The sequence below is a fragment of the Microtus ochrogaster genome, unplaced genomic scaffold, assembly GCF_000317375.1.
Source record: "Microtus ochrogaster isolate Prairie Vole_2 unplaced genomic scaffold, MicOch1.0 UNK1, whole genome shotgun sequence".
Classification (NCBI taxonomy): Eukaryota; Metazoa; Chordata; class Mammalia; order Rodentia; family Cricetidae; genus Microtus; species Microtus ochrogaster.
Genome location: NW_004949099.1, coordinates 10,338,375 through 10,358,560, shown reverse-complemented (window position 1 = coordinate 10,358,560; position 20,186 = coordinate 10,338,375). Strand labels below are relative to the sequence as shown.

General features: G+C 40.7%; 1 protein-coding gene and 1 long non-coding RNA gene across 5 annotated transcripts in view; one reads left to right on the top strand and one right to left on the bottom strand.

The window, feature by feature from the left end:
- Positions 1-2,707, bottom strand: part of Fam19a1 (family with sequence similarity 19 member A1, C-C motif chemokine like) — a 535,663-nt gene extending 532,956 nt beyond the window's left edge. For 2 of the 3 annotated variants that reach the window (XM_026788273.1, XM_005364920.3), the window contains exons 1-2: positions 2,280-2,707; positions 247-367 (exon numbers count right to left, since the gene is read on the bottom strand). In XM_026788273.1, the coding sequence (XP_026644074.1) occupies positions 247-364 (118 nt within the window). In that variant the 5' untranslated portion in view covers positions 365-367; positions 2,280-2,707. Of the gene's footprint in view, positions 1-246; positions 806-2,279 lie in introns of those variants that run through there. The other variant, XM_026788274.1, reaches the window with a different exon arrangement.
- The window catches only part of LOC106144298, a 129,548-nt gene that overhangs the window by 1,227 nt on the left and 108,135 nt on the right, over positions 1-20,186 (top strand). For both annotated transcript variants that reach the window (XR_003378485.1, XR_001229360.2), the window contains exons 2-3: positions 11,134-11,192; positions 15,510-15,635. This is a non-coding gene — a long non-coding RNA (uncharacterized LOC106144298). The remainder of the gene's footprint in view (positions 1-11,133; positions 11,193-15,509; positions 15,636-20,186) is intronic.

Here is a 20,186-nt window from a genome sequence, read left to right as displayed (position 1 = left end):
GAAACCCACCTTTCCTTAAAAAATAAACAGAAATACCTCCAAGACATTTTTGGCGTACTCTCCATCCCCCAGAGCATCCAGCCTACAACATGTCTTAGAATTCAAAGGCAAACTGCCCACACTATAGCAATTTCTGTCACTTGCATTCCACCATCTGTTGAAGAGACCACGATGAACCTGGAGGAGCCTGCTCTGGAGCAAGCCCCCTCCCAGAAACCCCCCCCCACACACACACACACACACTACCTGGTCTGTGCAGGTGATGCTGCTGGAAGGTGTGCTGAAGGGATCCATGGCAGAGCAGCATGGCGCAAGCACTTATCCACAAGTACAGGACCCAGGACATCGCAGACACCATTGCCATTCTCTAGAGAGGACATGAGATGAGAACAGGTTACCCCTGACTTGCAGCCCCCAGTGGAGTACGTCCCACTCAGGAGGGAAGGGAGATATCAGACGTAATGTTCTTTGGCTCCTTGGCAGCCTAGAAGGAGCGTTCCAGCAGAGGTCATGCCAGGGATTGGATTGAAGACCCTTTCCAGAAGCTCATAAATATGTCCCTTAACATCTGGAAAGCAAAAGGCCAATGATTGCCCAAAATGCAAAATTAAAGTTTTTGACTATCAATCAGGCAGATGAAAACATTGCATGCCCATGAAAACACCCAGTTTTACACAAAGAGCTGCAAACTACTTTCCCCAGACATTCGGAAGCTGCAGACTTGCTCATTCTAACTTCATTGCAAGTCTGACATAAGCCTGGAAGAAAAAGAGTGGGCTCTTTTTTTTCCCCTTTAATTCTACAGTCATGAATTTTTAATCGCAATGCTGTCCTCTAAACTAAGCAATCATTTCTCAGAGGCATGTTGTAATCTCCCGATAGAACTCAGCTTTCTGACTGGACTTGGAATCAGAAGGAGCCGTGTTTTTAGCCAGAATGAGTTTCGGATGCAAGGTCTATGCATCTATCCTACAGCAAGCCCATAATTTACAGTATTGTTTTGCCTCCTAAGATCCCATTGTGGCATTTGCTGGAGCACTGATGAATATGCATATACAGGTGGTGTGTGTATTTATGGGTGAGCATATACCTTTTCTCAGGCGCCGAAACTTTGAGAGTCTTATCTGCACCGATGAGCGTCTCAGGAGCTACAGAAGCTCAACGGCGCTACATATTGTCCAATTTCCCAAACAACACCTTATGCTGCATCTCATATTGCCAAATTAATCAAACTTGAAGCATCTTCCTTAGTCAGCCTGTGATAGGAGGCATCTCCTATACAAGAATTCAGTTAGCAACATGCCTTTCTCTTAGAGAGCTCAAAGAGGGCTATGCAGGCAAAGCTGTGATTTCCTCTTTCAAATGACACCCTTCAAGAAATTCCGCTATATATTGAAACCCTGCTGTGACCTCCCAGGATGCCTTCATTATCTGTGGAAATTGATACTCTCTCTAAACCAGTGATGTTCAGCAAAAATAAACATTAAATACATGTATGTGCATAATTCTTGGTAATTCACAGGTTTCAGAGAGGCAGAGTGTTTGAGAAGGGCTTTAAAGATAACAATAGATAAATGTGAGGTTTGTAATTAAGTGCAAAGTGGGGAAGCATTCTTTTCAACCCCATGGAGCCATCAATGCCCCAGGCAGTGACTCAGATGGACCTCTCACTTTCTAATTAGTTTCCAGTTTGGTGGCCCAGTGTTTACTTTTGTATACAGCATGCTTTGCTGGACTAGCAGGATAGCATAGATTCATTCTCATCAGCCCAGATAAATAGCATCCCTCCTTCTGTGCATCCCCAAATGAATGCATTTTTAGAGTCTTTCAGAATAGCCTGAAAATTACAGGAAGACAAAACAGAGGTGACCCGGCATGCATTTGCTGTGTTGTCAATCGCTGTTAAAATGTACTGGAAATTTAACTCAGGAAAAACCCAGCGATCATCAGAACTTAACAGTCCTTCGGAGCTTTGCCGTCCCTTGCTCATTTTTAACCCACATAGACCTCAGCATGCAGGAAGATGCTCGGATTTGACAATCGCGGCACTTCCCTTTTCCTTTCTTTTCCCCCTGTTAACTTTCTTTAATTCTCAGCATTACTTCCCAGGCTCCTCAATATCTCTGTTCCTGCTAGCTCACTCACTCTCCGAGAGAGCTCTGCTCCGCTCAGTGGCAGTAAGTGTTTTCCCCCAAATAATGCATCTAGCCTTACATACTTCTCTGACTATGTTTCAAATCTGCTTTCTGAATCTTCAATCTTCGCAGAGGCTTTCTTACCTGGAAAATCCAGCCAAGAGCAGGGCACTCTCCTAGTGTTCATTGGAAAGAGCTAACACTTTTTAAAATCCATCTGTGCCACAATTCTGCGATATGCAAAGACAGCACTTCCCAGCAGTTCTTTATCAAGAATTAAAGAGAGAGAGAGAAAAAAAAGGCTTTCCTCTTCCGATCCTAGTTCCACAGCTAAGAGGACGTTGGGTTCGTTCGCTGTATTGTCAGAGAAGGAGCCAGGGTTTGAGGGGTGGAAACCTTGTCATTTTCACCTTTGAATCTTCTCCTGGCGTCACCTCTGTCTGACGAGACCTTTGAAGTGATGGTGAGCTAATGTAGTTTCCTGATGAGAAGCAGTTTATAGCCACTGACAGACCATCCCCACTCCGGGCACATTCAGGACAGAGTTAGGCAGCGAAATGCAAGAGCAGGGCTGCTGTCCCTCCTGTGAGGAGCGGGAGTCTGTTTCAATACACCCCTCCTCTCTAAAGTCTCCCATGTCTTAAAGTGACATTACCCTCTATTATAGACGGGGTAAATTTTAATAACTGCCCTGAACTCTCCCACGACTCAAGCAGCACTTTAACACACTGTTACCTGATGGTCTGCGGTGGAGGTTTTTGTCTTAGACCATTCTCATGCCAGGAGACTGAGAAGGGAACGAAAAACGTAAAAGAAGGAAGCATCATGCAAAATATTGATAGTGTTAATGACTGTTAAGACTTGAAACAGTAAACGGAAAAGCGAGACATAAACCAGGTCTTACCTCTGAATGTTCTTTTTGCCAGCAAGTTAACCAAATACATTGCTAGGCTTATCCTGCTTCTATTTTTTTTTTCTGTTAGTTGTTTTGTCAGCTACATCTTGGAATACAATTTATCTGGAATATAACTGATGTTTGTGTTCCTAAGCCAAATAAAATCTTTGGAGTTATTTAACATGTTTAATAAGTAGAAATATATCATTGTTGGCACCAAAGGCTGAGTTATGATTTAGAAATATGCTCAGGGTTCGTTGTCAAAGTATTTTTGCTTCCTTTCAATAGCGTGCTGAGATGGAAAGGGGAAACACGCAGAAGTTCACTAGCATTTCGAGTACTCTGGTGTGAACCCCGGCTTCCCTGGAAATATACTATGATTGTACTTAAACTTCAGAGGCGCATGGGAGATGACCTACTTTTCTTTTCTAGGCTGCGCCGGCGATAAGTGTCTGAAATACTCATTCAGTTGCTTTATGAGTCACTGACACCACACCTACTATGTGCCAAGTGCTTGCGATAAAGCAAAAGGCAAAACTAGTGTGATCCACGGTCAAAGGTCACCACCCCAAGTCTTCTACGTTATTTTTAGAGCAGAGATAGATGGTTCTCACACTTTTCTTGTCTTGAAAACTTCAAAGTTTCTGAGAATGCCTTTGCCTTTTCTGAGCATTATAAAGAAGACTCGAGGCTAGGGTGCGTCTTTGAGAAAAATCTTCTTTCCTGGGCTCTCCAAAGTGAAAGAGTGAGACCCTCTTGGGTTTCACCAATCTTTCTCACTGGTCTCACAGTGATCACTATGCACATAAACACACACACACACACACACACACACACGGGGAGAGAGAGAGAGAGAGAGAGAGAGAGAGAGAGAGAGAGAGAGAGAGAGAGAGAGAGAAAGACTCTCCACAAACCAAACTTCAAAATAACAATCAAATGTGTTAGGAAAGATGAATTTACAGTTTGAGTTCATGTGTCTTATTTCTGAGGCTCATTACTGCTGTCTTAATTAATGGGTATCTATAGACATTTGCATTCATGCTGTGGAACCAAGACAGAAATAGAAACAGCCACAGAAGCAGGAGCCAAAGTTCATCAGGCCTTCCCCGTGTGCTCGCACTACTCTGAACTCTGTCTTGTAAGGCCTAATCTAAAGTGTTTTACTAACCCAGTAGGACAGGCATTGCCATTATCTCCAGCTCACAGATGAGGGACGTGGAGGGAAACTAGGAGAGCAGAAAGAACTCTTTCAAGGTAACAGAAGCATAGAGTGGTAGAGTGGATTCCCAACTCAAATGCTCTACACAGGAGCCCATCTCTTATTCCAATAGAGGAATTTGGGAAAAGGTAATTTTAAAATCTGCCTTATATTTATACGTGTTTGACAGTAAGGTAGTTTCAAAACTTATTAGTCATTAATTCTAGAGATGTGTATTATTCTAGTTGTTTGAAACATTCAGGTGTTCAAGACAGTCTTTGCCCCATGATTTTGGGAGTTCCTGACAATGGTTTGCAAATGAATTTAAATCAAAAAGAAATTCCCATATGCTAATAAATGCTAGCATTTAATTTTGAAATGTTATAACTTTATATTTTCCGTTTCTAGTGGTGATTAAACAAAGGATCAATGTAGTTGCTAAACTATAATTCAATGCACTTTAATACAGTTGAAGCATGAACTCATGGGTCATGCTTAAGGCACTGTAGACAAAGTGTGGGATATATAAAGAGGTAAACGGTTTGCTGTAACATTCTACACATATATATGATGAGTGAAACGGATGAGTGAAGTAAGAACGGCAGCACCACTCCATTTTATTCCTTCCCAACAGATACCTTAGAACCCATTACACTGCGGTCAGTGTTCTTTTCTTCCATAACATAAACATCAGCAAATACTGAGCATGCGCTTCTGCACATGTGAGTCTGTGTTGTAGGTGGATGTAGTGCCTATGTGTGCACAGAGGCCGGAGGATGTAAACTGTTTGGCCCTGTCACTCTGCACTTTATTCCCTGGAGAGGGCTTCTCATCGAACCTGGAGCTAGACTGGTGGCCAACAAGCCCTGGCAATCCCCTTCTCTCTGCCCCTGTAAATCACTGGGGTTACAAGCATAGATGGCTTTTCATATAGGTGATGGGAATTTGAACACAAGTTCTCATCCTTGCTCAGTGAGAGTTTTTACTCACTAAGCTGCCTCCCCAGTGCTAACACTGAGGTTTATTTCAACTTAAACCAAAGGGACTCTCTTGCCTTTCAGGGGACCTGTGACTCCATGGGAGTGTGGAGAGCAGATAACCTTTGGGTTTGTTAGGGTTTAAAGCTTTGGTCAATGGATGACAGGTGTAAATATATTGGGATTGAAGTTTTAATGTTTGGAGAAATATCATTCAGATCTCTCTTTGCCTCTGGAACAGGGACAAGCTGTACTGTCAGCCTAGATCAGATCACCAAGGGACCACAATGAAGAGGCCCTTCCTCCCCCTCCACAACCCAGATGGCTACACACAGTGAATAGGAAGTAGTTGTTAAAGCAACTGAGACTTGTGACTTTATTATAGCTTAAAATGGACAATCCTGATTGATAAAGACTTAAATCTGTATTAGTCATTTTCTAATTAAATTGTCTTGTTCCATGACCTATCCTAAACTATCCCCAAGGAGACAGCTGTGCACCTATTCAAACACCTGTCTTCAGGGAGACCACTGTGATAAGAATCTATTGGCTTTTTTTCATCAAAACACTGATAATCACAAAGCATGGAATATTGGGGTGAAAGGTTCTGGGGTATCCAAGTGAAGAATGATGGATAAGTTTGTTGGGGGAGGATGTTTGTTCGTTCCCAGCTGTTCAAACCCAAAATAATCACTCAGAAACTATATTATTTGCAATACTGTTTGGCAGATAGCTTAATCATATTGCTATCTAGCTCTTATATCTTAAACTAACCCATCTTCATTAATTTGTATATTACCACGAGGTCATGGCCTACCGGCAAAGTTTCAACAAGCTCCAACAGAGGTGTCTATGTCCTGTGGCAGCTTTATGGATTCTTCCTGACTCTGCCTACTCTCTCTATAATATATATTTTTTAGCCTGGCTTTACTCTGTCAAGCCATTGTCTAAAAGCAGCTTTTTTATTTACCAATGGAAATAAAACATATTCACAGCATACAGAGGGGAATCCCACATCATAAGTTGATCTCATATGTGGCTGATGATGATTGACCATTGTCATGCCAGGAAAATGTTTGAAAGAAAGGGGACTAAAAAGAACTATAGACTTATTATTTTTAACTCTCAGTTTCATTAATTCAAAATAGTCTAAGCATCATAGGGTTCAAATTATGTTCTGGGTCAAATTCCTAAAGACAGACATTTCAAATACATATACACACATACATATATTTACTTTTAAAGTTTCCTATACACTAGAATTCCTCCGATGGGAAACCCCACATATTCAGAAAGAAGGCCCTACAGAGATGTTGGAGGTAAAAATAAAGCACACAGAATACTTAAATAGCCCCAAACTTTCAGCAAACTGCCCTGCACAAGGAAAAGTGGATAAGCAGAGGGTAGAAGAGGAGAGGACTAGGCTGTAACATGATGGGAACCTGGGAGGAGGAAACATCAGTGGGAAAGAGCTGGAAGCTGAGGAACAGAAGGGACCAAGTGAAGAGAAGCCATCCAGTCCAGGTGTCTTGACAAGTTATTTTATCTGAGTATCTGCATGTATATACAACTGGCACCCACAGAGGCCACAAGAGGACATCAGATCGCAGGAACTAGAGTTGCAGATAGTTATAAGCATCCAAGTGAACACTGGGAATCAAGTCCAGATCAGGTACTCTGCAAGAACAGCCAATGCTCTTAACGGCTAAGTCATTCAGTTGTCTTGGAAAAAAAAAAACAAACAAACTACACCTAAAGTATAGTATAATGCATTTCTCCAGATGAAACTGTAGCTCTGAATGATGACAAATCTATATACAAATGTTCCATACAATAAGTGTGATTTACAAACTAACCTGGGACCCCACACCCGATACTGGGTTACCTTGCTCAGTCTTGACACATGGGAAGGTGCTTGGTCCTACTGAAACTGAATATGCCATGCTTTATTGATGCTCATGGGAGACCTGCCCTTTCCTAAACAAAAATGAAGGAGTGGACTGTGCAGTGGGAACAGAAGGGGGCTGGGTAGGGGCTGGGAGGAGAGGATGGAGGGGAAACTGTGACCATGATGTAAAACAAATAAATAAATTTAAAAACAAAAAAACAACAAAAACTTACCTGGGAAATCCATCCAAGGAACTAAGTCCAATGTAGAGAGAATAGGCACCAGAACTTATTTACTCAAAGATAGAATTTCCCATTTATCACCTTCCACACTTTTATTTCTGATCCCTGGAAATGAAAGATATCCTTATTTCAATTTAAGAATAAGTGAATTACTAATTCAGCTCATTTTAATTCACAAATGTACAGTAGAAAATATGACGCATGTAAAATTTACATCTCCATGTTTCTAAAGTGAAAAACAATGACAGGAATTTAAATAAATGACAGCCTGACTAAGAAGCCCACCAAATTTTAGTTCAGTGCAAAGTCAAGTGGCTTAGACATGTGTTAGACATTTCTTCAGATCACAAAGTTTGGCTGTGAGTTCAATTCTTCGCTTTTTTTCTTATCCCATTTCAATTTGTTAATGAAAATGATGACACAGACAAAAGGATTACTGAGAACCTTGGAATCCAAACATTGCCAGTACCATTAAAGCCCATTTTTTCATCTTGTTCCTGTCTCTCTTTTTCTCCTTCTTTATTTATTCCTTCCTTTCTCTCTTCCTGTCTTTTTTTTACTTTGAGAAAGAGCTGTTATTGGGACCACCCACCAGTTAGTCTACAATGCCCATTTAAAATGCCCCTAGAGGCCCACATATTTGAATGCTTGGTCTCCAGTAGATAGCATTGCTAGCAAAAGTTGTAAGAACCTTTAGGAGGCATACCCTTGATAGGGGGAGTTGGAGAGTGCCTTGAAGCTTTATATCCTGACCCTATTTTCTGTTTACTCTCTGCTTCCTGAATATCAATGTGATGTAACCAGACAATTCCTGTCTCTGCTGCTATGTGTTTCCACAGGAGACTCTATCCATCAACAGCTGTCAGAATAAACCCATTCTCCTTTGTGCTGCCTGAGTTGCGTTTTTTATCTTTTTTTTTCTCTCTCTCTCTCTTTGAGGGGTCTCACTACATAGCCTTGAACTCACTATGTAGACTAGGCTGGCCCTGAACTCACAGAGATCCACCAGCCTCTACCTCTCTGTCTCCCAAGTTCTGGGATTAAAGTCATGTACCACCATACCTGATTCATTTTATCCCAGCAACAGGAAAAGCAGCAAAGACAGTAGCTTCTCTATTTTATAGCGTGTTATATCAAAGAACACTGGATGAGAAAAGTATTATGAACAGAAATCAGGTAAAAACCAAGCTAGAATACATGAGCTGATGATGCTGGTCAGATGCTCATGTATCAGTGCATACATATAGTGGGAAAAGAAGGAAGGTGGATACTAGTCTGGGCCCTTTACACATCATCTCATTTAATACATAATTGCTAATAGATCAATTTTTTGTTAAAGACAGCTAAATTCAGAGAAACTGGATAATTAAATAAATAATGTCACATCTCTTTCTAGCAAGGTTGAAGAAATATGATTCAGATTCCTGTATGATTTCTACAACTCAGGTGCTAGGCAACCAAATTCTAGGCAAACAGCATTAGTAAGAAACAATAAACTTTAACTCATAATTATAACACCATAGGCCTATTCATAAAAGGAAAAGCAGCCAGATCTGAGAGAAGAATACGACATACAAGACATACAGCCATTCAAAGACAGAACTACTTTAATGCTAAGTAAATGCTTCAGTAACCACAATGAAGAAGGAAACAATTATTCTCTTAAAATCTAGAACAGAATGAGATTTAAACATGCATGTGTGCTCATGTGTGTGCGTGCACACGCACACACACACAAAACAAAAGTAAAATAAAACAAATAAAAATGACAATAAAAAATCTACTGCTGCTTAGGAAACAGTAAAGAATTTGAGTAATAGGGGTGAAGAAATGGTAAGGCAGTTAAGAACACTGGCTGCTCTTTCAGAAAACCCAGATTTGGTTCTCAGCAGCCATGTGATGGCTCACAACCATCTGTAACTCCAATTTCAGGGAATACAACTCCCTCTTCTTGGCCCTCAGGCACCAAGCATGCACATGGTTCACGCACTTATAGGCAGGCAAAATAATCATACACCTAAAATAATAAATTTTTAAAACTAGACAGCTGAGATTGGGCACATTCAGGATGGACAGCTTATGCTGGAGAGGATGCAGAGTAAGGGGAACACTCCTCCATTGCTGGTGGGAATGAGAACTTGGACAATCACTCTGGAAATCAATATGGTGGTTTCTCAGAAAATTGGGAATTAACCTACCTCAAGCAATACCACTCTTGGGCATATACTCTAAGGATGTTCAATCATACTACAAGGCCATTTGTTCAACTATGTTCATAGCAGCATTATTTGTAATAGCCAGAACATAGAAACAACCTAGATGCCCCTCAACCAAGGAATGGATAAAGAAAATGTTTACATTTTCACATTACACAGTGGACCACTCGGTGGTAAGAAACAATGACATCTTGAAATTTACATACAAATGGATGGAACTAGAAAAAAAAAACATCCTGAGTGAGGTAACCCAGACCCAAAAAGATGAGCATGGTGTGTACTCACTCATAAGTGGATACTAGCTCTAAAGCAAAGGATAATGAGCCCAGAGAAGCTAAGTAACAAAGAGAACTCTAAGAGAAACATACAGATTCCCCTAAGAAGGGAAAATAGAAAAGATCTCTGGAGGAAATTGGGAGCATGGAGGTAGAGGAGAATGAAGGGTAGAAGGAGAGGAGGAGGGGGGAAGGGGAGAGAGAGAACTTGAGGGAACGGGATAGCCAAGAGAGAGGAACGGCAGAGGTGGAGAGCAAAGGAAAGAGATATTTTGATTGAGGGAAACATATGGGGCTGTCAAGAAGCCTGGCACTAGAGAAATTCCCAGAAATCCTCAAGGATGACCCCAGCTAAGACCCTAAGCAATAGTGCAGAAGGTGCGCAATCTCACCTTGCCCTGTAGTCAGATTAGTGACTATCTTAAATGTCACCATAGAACCTTCATTACTCATCTGTTGGAAGCAGAGACAGAGAGCCACAGCAGAGCACTGGGCTGAGCTCTCAAAATCCAGTGCAAGAGTGGAAGAAGTGAGAATCTGAGCAAAGAAGTTTAGACCTTGATGGGTACACGCACTAAAACAGCTTACCTGAACTAATGGAAGCTCACCAACTCTGGTTGGACAGAGAAGGAACCAGCATAGGTCCAAACTAGTCCCTCTGAATGTGGTTGACAGTTGAAATGCTGAGGCAGACTGAGGGGTCACTGGCAATGGCACCAGGATTTATCCCTACTGCTTGTACTGGCTTTTTGGAACCCATTCTCTTTGGATGGATACTTTTCTCAGCCTACATATAGTAGGGAGGACCTTGGTCCTTCCTCAAAAGCAATGTGCCTTACCCTTTCTGAAAAGTTGATGGGGGTAGGGTGGGGGGAAAGTAGAGGGAATGGGAAGAGGGGAGGGAGTGAGAACTGGGATTGGTATGTAAAATGATTAAAGATAGTTTTTTAAAAAAAGATAAAAATAAAAAAGATACATATAAAATTTAAAAAACAAACTAAACAGTCAGTAATATTGATAACATTAATGAGGCTAAATTACTTGTTATGAAATAATAATGATAGTCTGCTCTTCAGATGTAAATACATCAGACAAAATTCTAGTAAGAAAATTTGTAAGAAAAATGTAAGAGAAAGAAGATGGAGGCAAGATTGCTCTGAGGCCTGAGGAAAAGGTAACCTTGATGTAGGAGTCTCATTTTTCAACTCCAGTAGCCTTATGGTCTCTGTCTTGTAGTCAGAAGGGAAAGAAAGAATGGGGTCATTTCCTTTGTTCTTCAACTCCTGATTTCTTTATTGTCTTTCTAGGACACAGATAAATCTGGCATCACAACAGCTGCCCATTCTTCTCGCTATGCAAAGTACTGGTAAGGCAGAGACTGGAGGGGGGCTGTCTTCATTACAAAGGTGCAAACATGAACTATAAAGCACATAAGGGTTCTAACAGTCATTACTTTGGTAAACCAAAAACAATCACATGGCATTTTGCTTTGTGAAAATCTCAGATCCAGGTATGGTGCCATGGCTCAGAAGGGAAAGTGCTGTGTGCCATGCAAGCCTGAGCATTTGAGCTGGAACCCCCTACAGTTCACACAAATGCCAAGTGAACAAAGCAGATTCCTGAAATTCCAGAACTTAGAAGGTAGAGAAGGGGAATCCTTAGAACAAGCTAACTGGTCACACCATCTGAATGGCAAACTGCATTTTTTTTTTTTTGAGAAAGCCTGCCTCAGTGTGTAAGGTGGAAAGTAATAAAGAAATATACCCAACATTTGCCTCAAATCTTCATATGCACATGAGCCCATGTCTGCAAGAACCTGCACATGTAACTCCACACATGTGAACGTGTAAATGTATGTTTATCATTTGCAGACATGTGCAAAAGAAGCATTAGTGTTACTTTAAAAATATCCCTCATATTCCCAGTTGATTTGAAACCAGACCCCTCTCAGGCCCACAAGATGAAATCAATGACTCATTCTTTCATTGATTTCATTTCAATGAAATGACTCTGCCATATCCCTTTCAATGAATTTCTACATTCAGTTGCTTCTTTCTTTGAACTCTGCTACCCAGCTATGCCTCAGTCATCCACTGCTTCCTCCTTTCTTCAAACACCAACATCCAAGGTACATGCATCATCTTTATCCAACCCAAAGGAGTAACTTTCAACTGAGTCCACTTACCTGAGAGTGTACATCTTCCATCCATTTCTTCCTCGTTGTCTGTGTAACTGGAATGTGTTTAATACCTATGGTGATCATGTTACTCTTGCTAGTTTGAAAAATTTCAAAGATTCCCACTGAATTTAAAATAATGTCAAATTTTATGGTCATGATTGACAAGGATCTGCCCGAGCTGGACCCTCTAGACTGCAACACTCACCTGTTAGAAACACGATGTGATGACAGCATCTGGAATCACCAAGGAGACTTGCATCTCAGAGCATGTTTGAGGGATTACCTAGATTAGGTTAAGTGAGGTTAGAGACACACTCTACACATGAGCAGCACAGTTATGGACTGGGGTCCTGGTCGTCTTAAAAATGCAAACTCAAGCTCAGTGCTGTCACTCAATGTTTTCTACTTCTATAGATGTGATGTGAGTAGCTGTCTCCAGCTCTTGCTGCTATGATGGGCTGTACCCTTGAACTGTGAGCCAAAACAAGCTACTCTTTAAGATGCCTTTGTCAGTTATTTTGTCCCAACAAAAAAAAAGTGACTAATACACTTGTCTGATCTTGCTCCTGCTGACACCTCTCCTTAGGAATTTGAATGAGACAGGGAAACCATTCTTCAGAAACCTTCCCTTCTGCTCAGACAAGATCAGGTGATTATTATATCGTGTGTTCCTGCAATCTTTGGGGTGTCACCTCTACAGCCTTAACTACCATTTCTGAATTTATCGGTTTAATATCTGCTTTATCTCCTTACTGAGATGAACAGAACAAGCATTTGTTTTGCTGCTGCCTCCTCAGAATCTAATATACTGCCTAGGATGTAGTAAACACTGAAGTGTTTGAATGAATAAATGAATAATAATGAATAAATTAAGGACCAAATCCTAGTTCACCATCTAGCATGCATTTACACTAAACTATTTTTAATAGGACTATATTGATTTTGTCATTCTTTCCTCTCACCTCCGTTGGACTCTTTGGTGAGCAATGTATTCATTTATAAAGTAGTGACACAATCAGGGTGAGTGCTGTGCCCTTTGTTTGTCTTCTGTTTTGATGCTAAGTAAAGGAAATTGGCCAATTCATCGCTTAGACCTGTGGTGATTTGAATGAGAATGGTCTCTGTAGGCTCTCCTCTTTGAGTATTTGGTCTCTGATTGGTGGAATTGTCTAGTAAGGATTAAGAGGTATGGCCTTATTGTAGGAACTGTGTTACTGGGGGCAGGCTTTGAGGTTTCCAAAGGCACTTGCCATTCTTTTGGTCTCTCTGTCTCTGTCTGTCTGTCTGTCTGTCTGTCTGTCTGTCTGTCTCTTTCTCTCTGTGCCTCCTACATGTGGATTAAAATGTAAGTTCTCAACTGCTCCTGCAGCCATGTCTTTGTTCTACCATCATGAATTCTAATTCTCTGAAAACGTAAGCCCAATTAAGCACTTTCTTTTATAAGTTGCCTTGGTCATGAGTTTTGCCACAGCAATAGAAAAATAAGTGATACAAATCCCTGCACCTAAATTTAGGTTATTTTTGCTGGAAGGAAATTGTTCTCAATTTGCAGCCTTTGATCTCAGAATTCGATATCCAAATATGGTCCAATGCCACATTGCACAGAAGCCCTGAAGAATGGAAAAATCTACATGTAAAACAAAGAATACTTTTAAAATATTAAAAGAAATTAAACCTAGAAAGGATTTTGACAGCCTCCTACTTTAGTGTCTCTCTTCTGGCAGAGATAAGAGAATATAAGAAAAAGAAGAGGGAATGCTCAGGTGAAGACAGAGGTGATCTGAAGCAACGTGGTGGTATGAGAACACAGGTTACCTGGGCTGAGGAAATTACTCAAACAGTAAAGTGCTTGTTATGTGGCTTAGTTATGATTCTATTGCTGTGAAGAGACACCATGACTATAGCAACTCTCAAAAGGAAAGCATTTGATTGGGGTGGCTTGCATACAGTTTCAGAGGTTAAGTCCATTATCATCATGGCAGGAGCATGGTGGCATGCAGGCAGAAGTGGTACTGGCTACATCTTCACCAGAAGGCAACAAGAACTGGTTTGGGCAAAGCCTGAGCAAGAGAGACTTCAAAGCCTATCCCCCACAATGACACACTTCCTCCAACAAGGCCACACCTACCTCAAAAAAGCCACACCTCTTAATAGTGCCACTCCCTTTGGGGGCCATTTTTTTACAGCCACCACACTATAGAACTATGGTTACCTGAGTGCAATCTCTCAGAATCCCTAAAAGCTGGAAATGGAGGCATGCACACACACTCTCAGTGCTACAGGGGTAATATTAGAGAGACCCTTAGCAGACCAACCTAGCCTGCTTGGTAAGTTTCATGCAAATGAGAGACCTTGTTGAAAGAGAGAGAGATGGACAAGTGGATAACACTTCAAAAATGATATCTGAGGTTCTCCTGTGTCACACACACACACACACACACACACACACACACACATGTTTCCCACTCTAACATGCCTTCCCTTCTTCTCTTTCTCTTTTTCCCCTACTCCCTGTCTCTCATCCTTTCTCCTTTCTTCACTGTGCCCTGCACACAAGTACTCACACACCGCCATCCAGGAGCATCTCCTGCAACACTGGAAATGCTTTCCTTGTACACTGGCTAAGAAGGTAACCCACTATCCAACTAGTTGTTAAGTATTTGAAGTGTGGCTAGGACAGCTATGGAAGCCAATTTTAAATTCTACTTAACTTTCACTGCATTTGAATCTAGAGAGCCACAGTCAGCTAGTGACTACTGTCTTAGAAAGCATAGCCCTGGCACTCACCATCAAGGTCAAAGGAAACAAAACCTATGCCACTGGATAGCTGGCAGGAAGTTAGAAAAAGGATAGTAGCTGCTATGGCTTAAATGTCCTCACCAAAGTTCATCTTGAAATCAAGTTCCCACTTGGATGTCTTGAGTGGTGGACCACATGGAAGTTTCAAGAGATTCTACCCCCGTGAGTGGGTTAATCCTTCCATGGACCAATAGATGAATGAATTAGCTCATTATCTTGAAATTAGGCTGTTACAAAATCTAGCTCTAACTCTTGTAAGTATCCCTTTCACGATATAATAGCCTCTGAGAGGTCAGAGTTTTGCAGATTCACCACTCACAAGAAGCCCTTCAGGCTGTCACCAGATATGGTGCCTTGACCTTGGACCAAACAGCCTCCAAAACCGCATGCTAATTAAACCTTTACTCTTTATAAATTACCCATTCTACTGTGTTCAGTTATAGGAGCAGCATGCAGACAAAGATATCAATCTTCCAAAGATGCTAATGACACAAAAGAAAGATGTAGGTTGTAAATGATAGTTGCCATTTTCAGAAAAAAAAAACCACTAAAATCATTTCAAACAAGAAAATAATAAAGATGTATAGTTTCTTAGTGTTTGGCAGCCCACAAGTGAGCTCAACTCCAGGCAAATTTGCTTCTGCAATTCCATTGTGCCATTGAAGACCTAACTGTCTCATTTCCAATTATCTCTCTGCCTTTCAGGATATCTGTTCCAAAGCAATCTCTTTATCATGGATGCATCAGAATTGCTAACAGGTGTCTGAGCTCTGTGCTTCCTCATCCATGACATGAGTTTTGAGCAAGACGAACCACAGCAGCTACTCTCAGGTAATTCAAGATCTCCTAGTTTGTTGCCAATTATTGATAGCACAGGCTGTGTTTTCCTTGACCTTGCTGGTGGATGGTAGAGCTGTGCTTTTCAATAGAGCAGCTAGTCAGTCATGGTACTTAAATCTCTACAGGTAATGGCAAGAAAAAGGGTTATGATGAGATAAGTCACATAAACAAGGATTTCTCCTTTTTAACTTCTACAGAAAAGCACTTCATGCCTCCAGAGGTTAGTTTGAATCAGTGTGCCTCCTGTACTGCTATCTGGACCAGGTGGAAAGATCACAATGCTGGGTTTAGAACTGTGTAATGACCCATCCTTCACGCATAAGCTAAAGGAGGTATACTATACAGAGGGAGGTGGCACACAAGAAAACCTTAGAATAATAACAAAGCAAGGGAAACAAATATCAAAGAGATAATCCCTTTATGATCAAAGTCATAACATTTTTTATACTTTCATATATTTATCATTTTCCTACTTATGAAAAATGCATACTCAAGTTTTTCTTTCTTTAGTATCTCTCTAGTTAGAATTAATTTTTTTTAGTTTTATTGTGACACTTTCATACATATATATATGACGAATCTCCCCCAACTGCTCTCCCCCATACAGCCTTTCCCTCACTTGTTGGTACCATTTCTGCCCCTAAATAGTCTCTCCTTCTGTGTTCATGTCACACATATGCATCACTTTAGAAAGGTAGAAGACTCAAGATCTAAATTGAGAATTTGAAATCATCTCTGAGGCACCACAGCAAGGTTGGCAGCATTCTCATATAAATGTGCACATCCCTAAACCTTTTTAAAGCATATCTATAGGATTTCTTACTTTTCTAAATAATGAACTTTTAATATTAACTATATTGAGCCAGGTATAGTGACACATTCCTATAATCCCAGCACTTAGATGCCAATACAGGAAGATGCTATCAGTCAAGGGGTCGACCTCTACTATGAAGTGAGTACCAAGTGTGCCAGGGGTACACAGTGAGAGCCTTTCTTGATAAGACTAAAAACATTTCAAAGAAGTTTTGTAAGATTTTTTTTCTTGGGATATCACATTTTCCAAATCAGTAATTCTTCCTTCAATGGTGTCTTAACCAATAAAAAATGACTTTTCTTTTCCTAAATAGTTCCTATTCATTGGTTATTTCTAACATGGTTGCTCTTACTTTTGATGAGACAGAGCCAACAAGAAAAATGGTTCTCTATGGGATCCTATAAGATACTAGTTGTTAACTTCAGCAAAAGTTCCCTAGAATTTCCCTTCTAGGGAAGAAAACCTATTGACATTTCTTTTATTCTCTATGTTGCTATCAAATTTATTTTAAAATATATTTTTTTCTGGATTTTCTTTCAACATCAGCTATTCTTTTAATCTGATTTCAATTTTAATTCTGGGAACTATGCAATTTCAAGTAATAGGATGTAATTTTTTTAAATGTGCATATTAAAACCAAGGTCTCAGACCTGCTAGACAAACAGCCCTCTGCTGAACCTCACAACCAGCCCCTTTCTTTTGTCTTCTTCCTTTTAATTCTTTATTATTGACCTGGTCGATAAGACAGTATGAAAGAGATAACCAAAGAACTCTGGAACCAGATTATCCTGTTCTTCGCTCCAGCTGTGCGGATGTACCACTCTGACCCCCATATGGAGGGAATCATTGAATCATTGCAAGGTGACTATCAGAGTGCCTGACATACTGTTAGTCTTGATATTGTGTGTGTGTGTGTGTGTGTGTGTGTGTGTGTGTGTGTGTGTGTGTGTGTGTGTGCTTTTTAAAAGTTCATTTTTCCTCAGACTTTTAGGGTGTTTTCTCACTTCTCTTAACTCTTACACATTCAACCGTATCTGAAACATCCGCACACGCACACCCTCTTCCATTTTCAAACACTAGCCCCCTTCTACTTTAGTTTTCCCAACTCAAAGTCTCTAGACACAGTACTTGTAGGTCATTTTCCACTGAGTTCCACTTAGTACCTGAAGTCTACACTAGACACTGCTCCTTAATACCCCTGAGAGTCAATGCTACGTCCATTTGCAGTAGTGACTACTACTTTGTGTCCTGAGCCTGCTGTCCCTATCTGTACCATCAGGGAAAACGCAGTGCCTTTTAGCCCTTGAATGTTTTGCATTCTTCTTGATACAAAGTGTTTACACATTTTTCTACCTTTCAATCATGCTAGTCTTTACCCAAGTTGGTTTCTAGCACCTTGGGTACAGACTTTCTCCAACCCCATCTTTCCAACACGCACAGCATATAATGCCATCTGAGGTAGGATTTCTTTCTGGTTTTGAGATAATTATCCTACTGTGTAGCACTGATTGATCTGATTCTTCCCATTCCTGCTTCCTGGTTGCTGGGAGTATAGGATGTGCTACCAAACCTAGGTCTACTTAATTATCTTAAAACCACAGATCATAAGACCTAGAATGAAATGACATTCATCCATCTTTTCAAAACAATATCATTTTACTCTGCCCTTCTATCTGCCTATTCATTACTCTTCATTTACCCTTGCCTTCACACATTAATTTACCCAACTCCCCATTCATTCAGCAATGTGCAGAGACTGGAACTCAAGAACTTATATGAAAAGATGGTAGATCATCATGCTCATGATCATTGCCCAAAATGCTTTTCAAATTCAGGACTTTGATAAAATCGGAAAGCTCTTGTTCTGATCACAGTTGTTCATTTGCCATCTGCCAGTGTACCTGGTCAAAGGTGGATATTCAATCAATAGTTATAGAAAATATGAATAAATGAATGTGTGAATGAATGAACAAACTCAGTCACTTCTCATTTATTCATGTTTGAGATGTTTTATAAATTCCCAGGAAGATGCTAAGTGAGTGGTTGTCAGTGGGCTGAGTGGGAAAAAGCTGGCAAGAGTTTCAGATGACGTGTCTGTGTGAGCATGGGTGTTTGTGTGGGATGCTGAGACTCGGAGTGCCTACAAGTGCCTCTCCAACCACATCCCAGCACCAGAAGGAAGTGCTTTCTGCCTCCCTTCTCATTTTCTCTTTCCTATCCTTTCAACCCTTTCTTCTCACACACCATATTGATAGTGGGCCTTCCCCACTCTCGGTTTCCACGCTCACAGTCAGCGGTTTTCATACTGTAATAGAGAGTGTATGGTATTTCTGACAGTGCCAGCTCAGACAGGAGACTCTAGCCGTAACTAGTTTAGACAAGCAGGGAAGAGTGTTGTAAAAGGAAGTCAAGGAACTCTTGGGCCCTGCTCAAGAGCAAGAAGTGGCCATACTCATATCTCCTAAGCGTGAGGTCCTCTGGCTTGGCAGTGAAATTCAGTAAGGGATGAAGTAGATAAGCCTCCCTGTCCCACGCCCCCCACCCTGAAATCTATCAAATTAGCATCTCTGGTTGGAGACTCTGGCAATAGTATTTTGCACAGCTCCCTAGTTAGTTCCAAGATGCAGCCAAGTTTGAAAACCACTGTGCTAAAACAGAAACTTATTTTCGTAGATTTTATGTCACTATGGCAACACCAGAAATACCTGGAATTTCTTTTTAATTAGTTGCCAACTAAAAAACACATTTGCTATGTTTAACAGATAGAACGTTAGCCCAAAGTAGGCATATTTATTGAAAGCTTACTATGTGCTTTGTGTGGTAATAGCTTTCATATGAAACCTCTACTTTGTTGTCATGTTTTTTTTTTCCCCCTGGATCTTTTTTAAATGCATAGAGTAGGTAAAAAAAAATGTCAATACAATTTCAAGGTTGCTTTCTTTAAACATATCTCTTGTCTTGATTTTCATTTATGCTAATACAATTACTCTGCTGAGATATCTGTAGATTTAGGAGTCTCTCCTATAACGCATGGAAGACTCATTCCCTGGTCAGAATCAGAGATGGGCACCGAAGCCAATTTAGACTGGACAAGGATATGCAAATGCAGGATTTGTAAACATCTCTTGGGAAGATGTCTTTCTCTAAAACAACTTCAAGAAGTAATCTTCGCTTTGTAACTAACTAGAGCTGGGGATAAGAGACATGTCACTAACTATGTCACTTGCAGCCATTTTAAAGGAGTGCTAACTTAGGATGAAACCAATACTAGCAAATCAAGGCAAACACATAAAGGAAAATAAGTCCTTTTTGGGAAAACCAACCCCAAAGTCCCTTCAACCCTAGATGTTTCCTACTAGAGAGAGGATAAGGCACTTAGATTTGGGGTGCCAGTCCTCGTCTTCTCTTGTTATTTGATTGTGAACTACCTATTCTGACTGGCCCATGACCTTCTGGGGATTCTCCTGCCTCTGCCTCCCATCTTACTGCAGGAGTGCTAAAATAACAGATCCACGGTGCCACATCTGGTCTTATGAGGATTCTTAAAATTTAAATTCAGAAGTTTGTATTGATGCAGCAACATCTTTACCCACTCAGCCATCTCCTTAACCCCCAAACTCTCAGTTTTGGAAATTATTAAATTGGGATCCAAAGATCTGGAGTGGTTTATGCAAGGTAACCTGTCTTCCCATCCTGGGTTCTATAAAGCCAGACATTGCTCTCCAGAC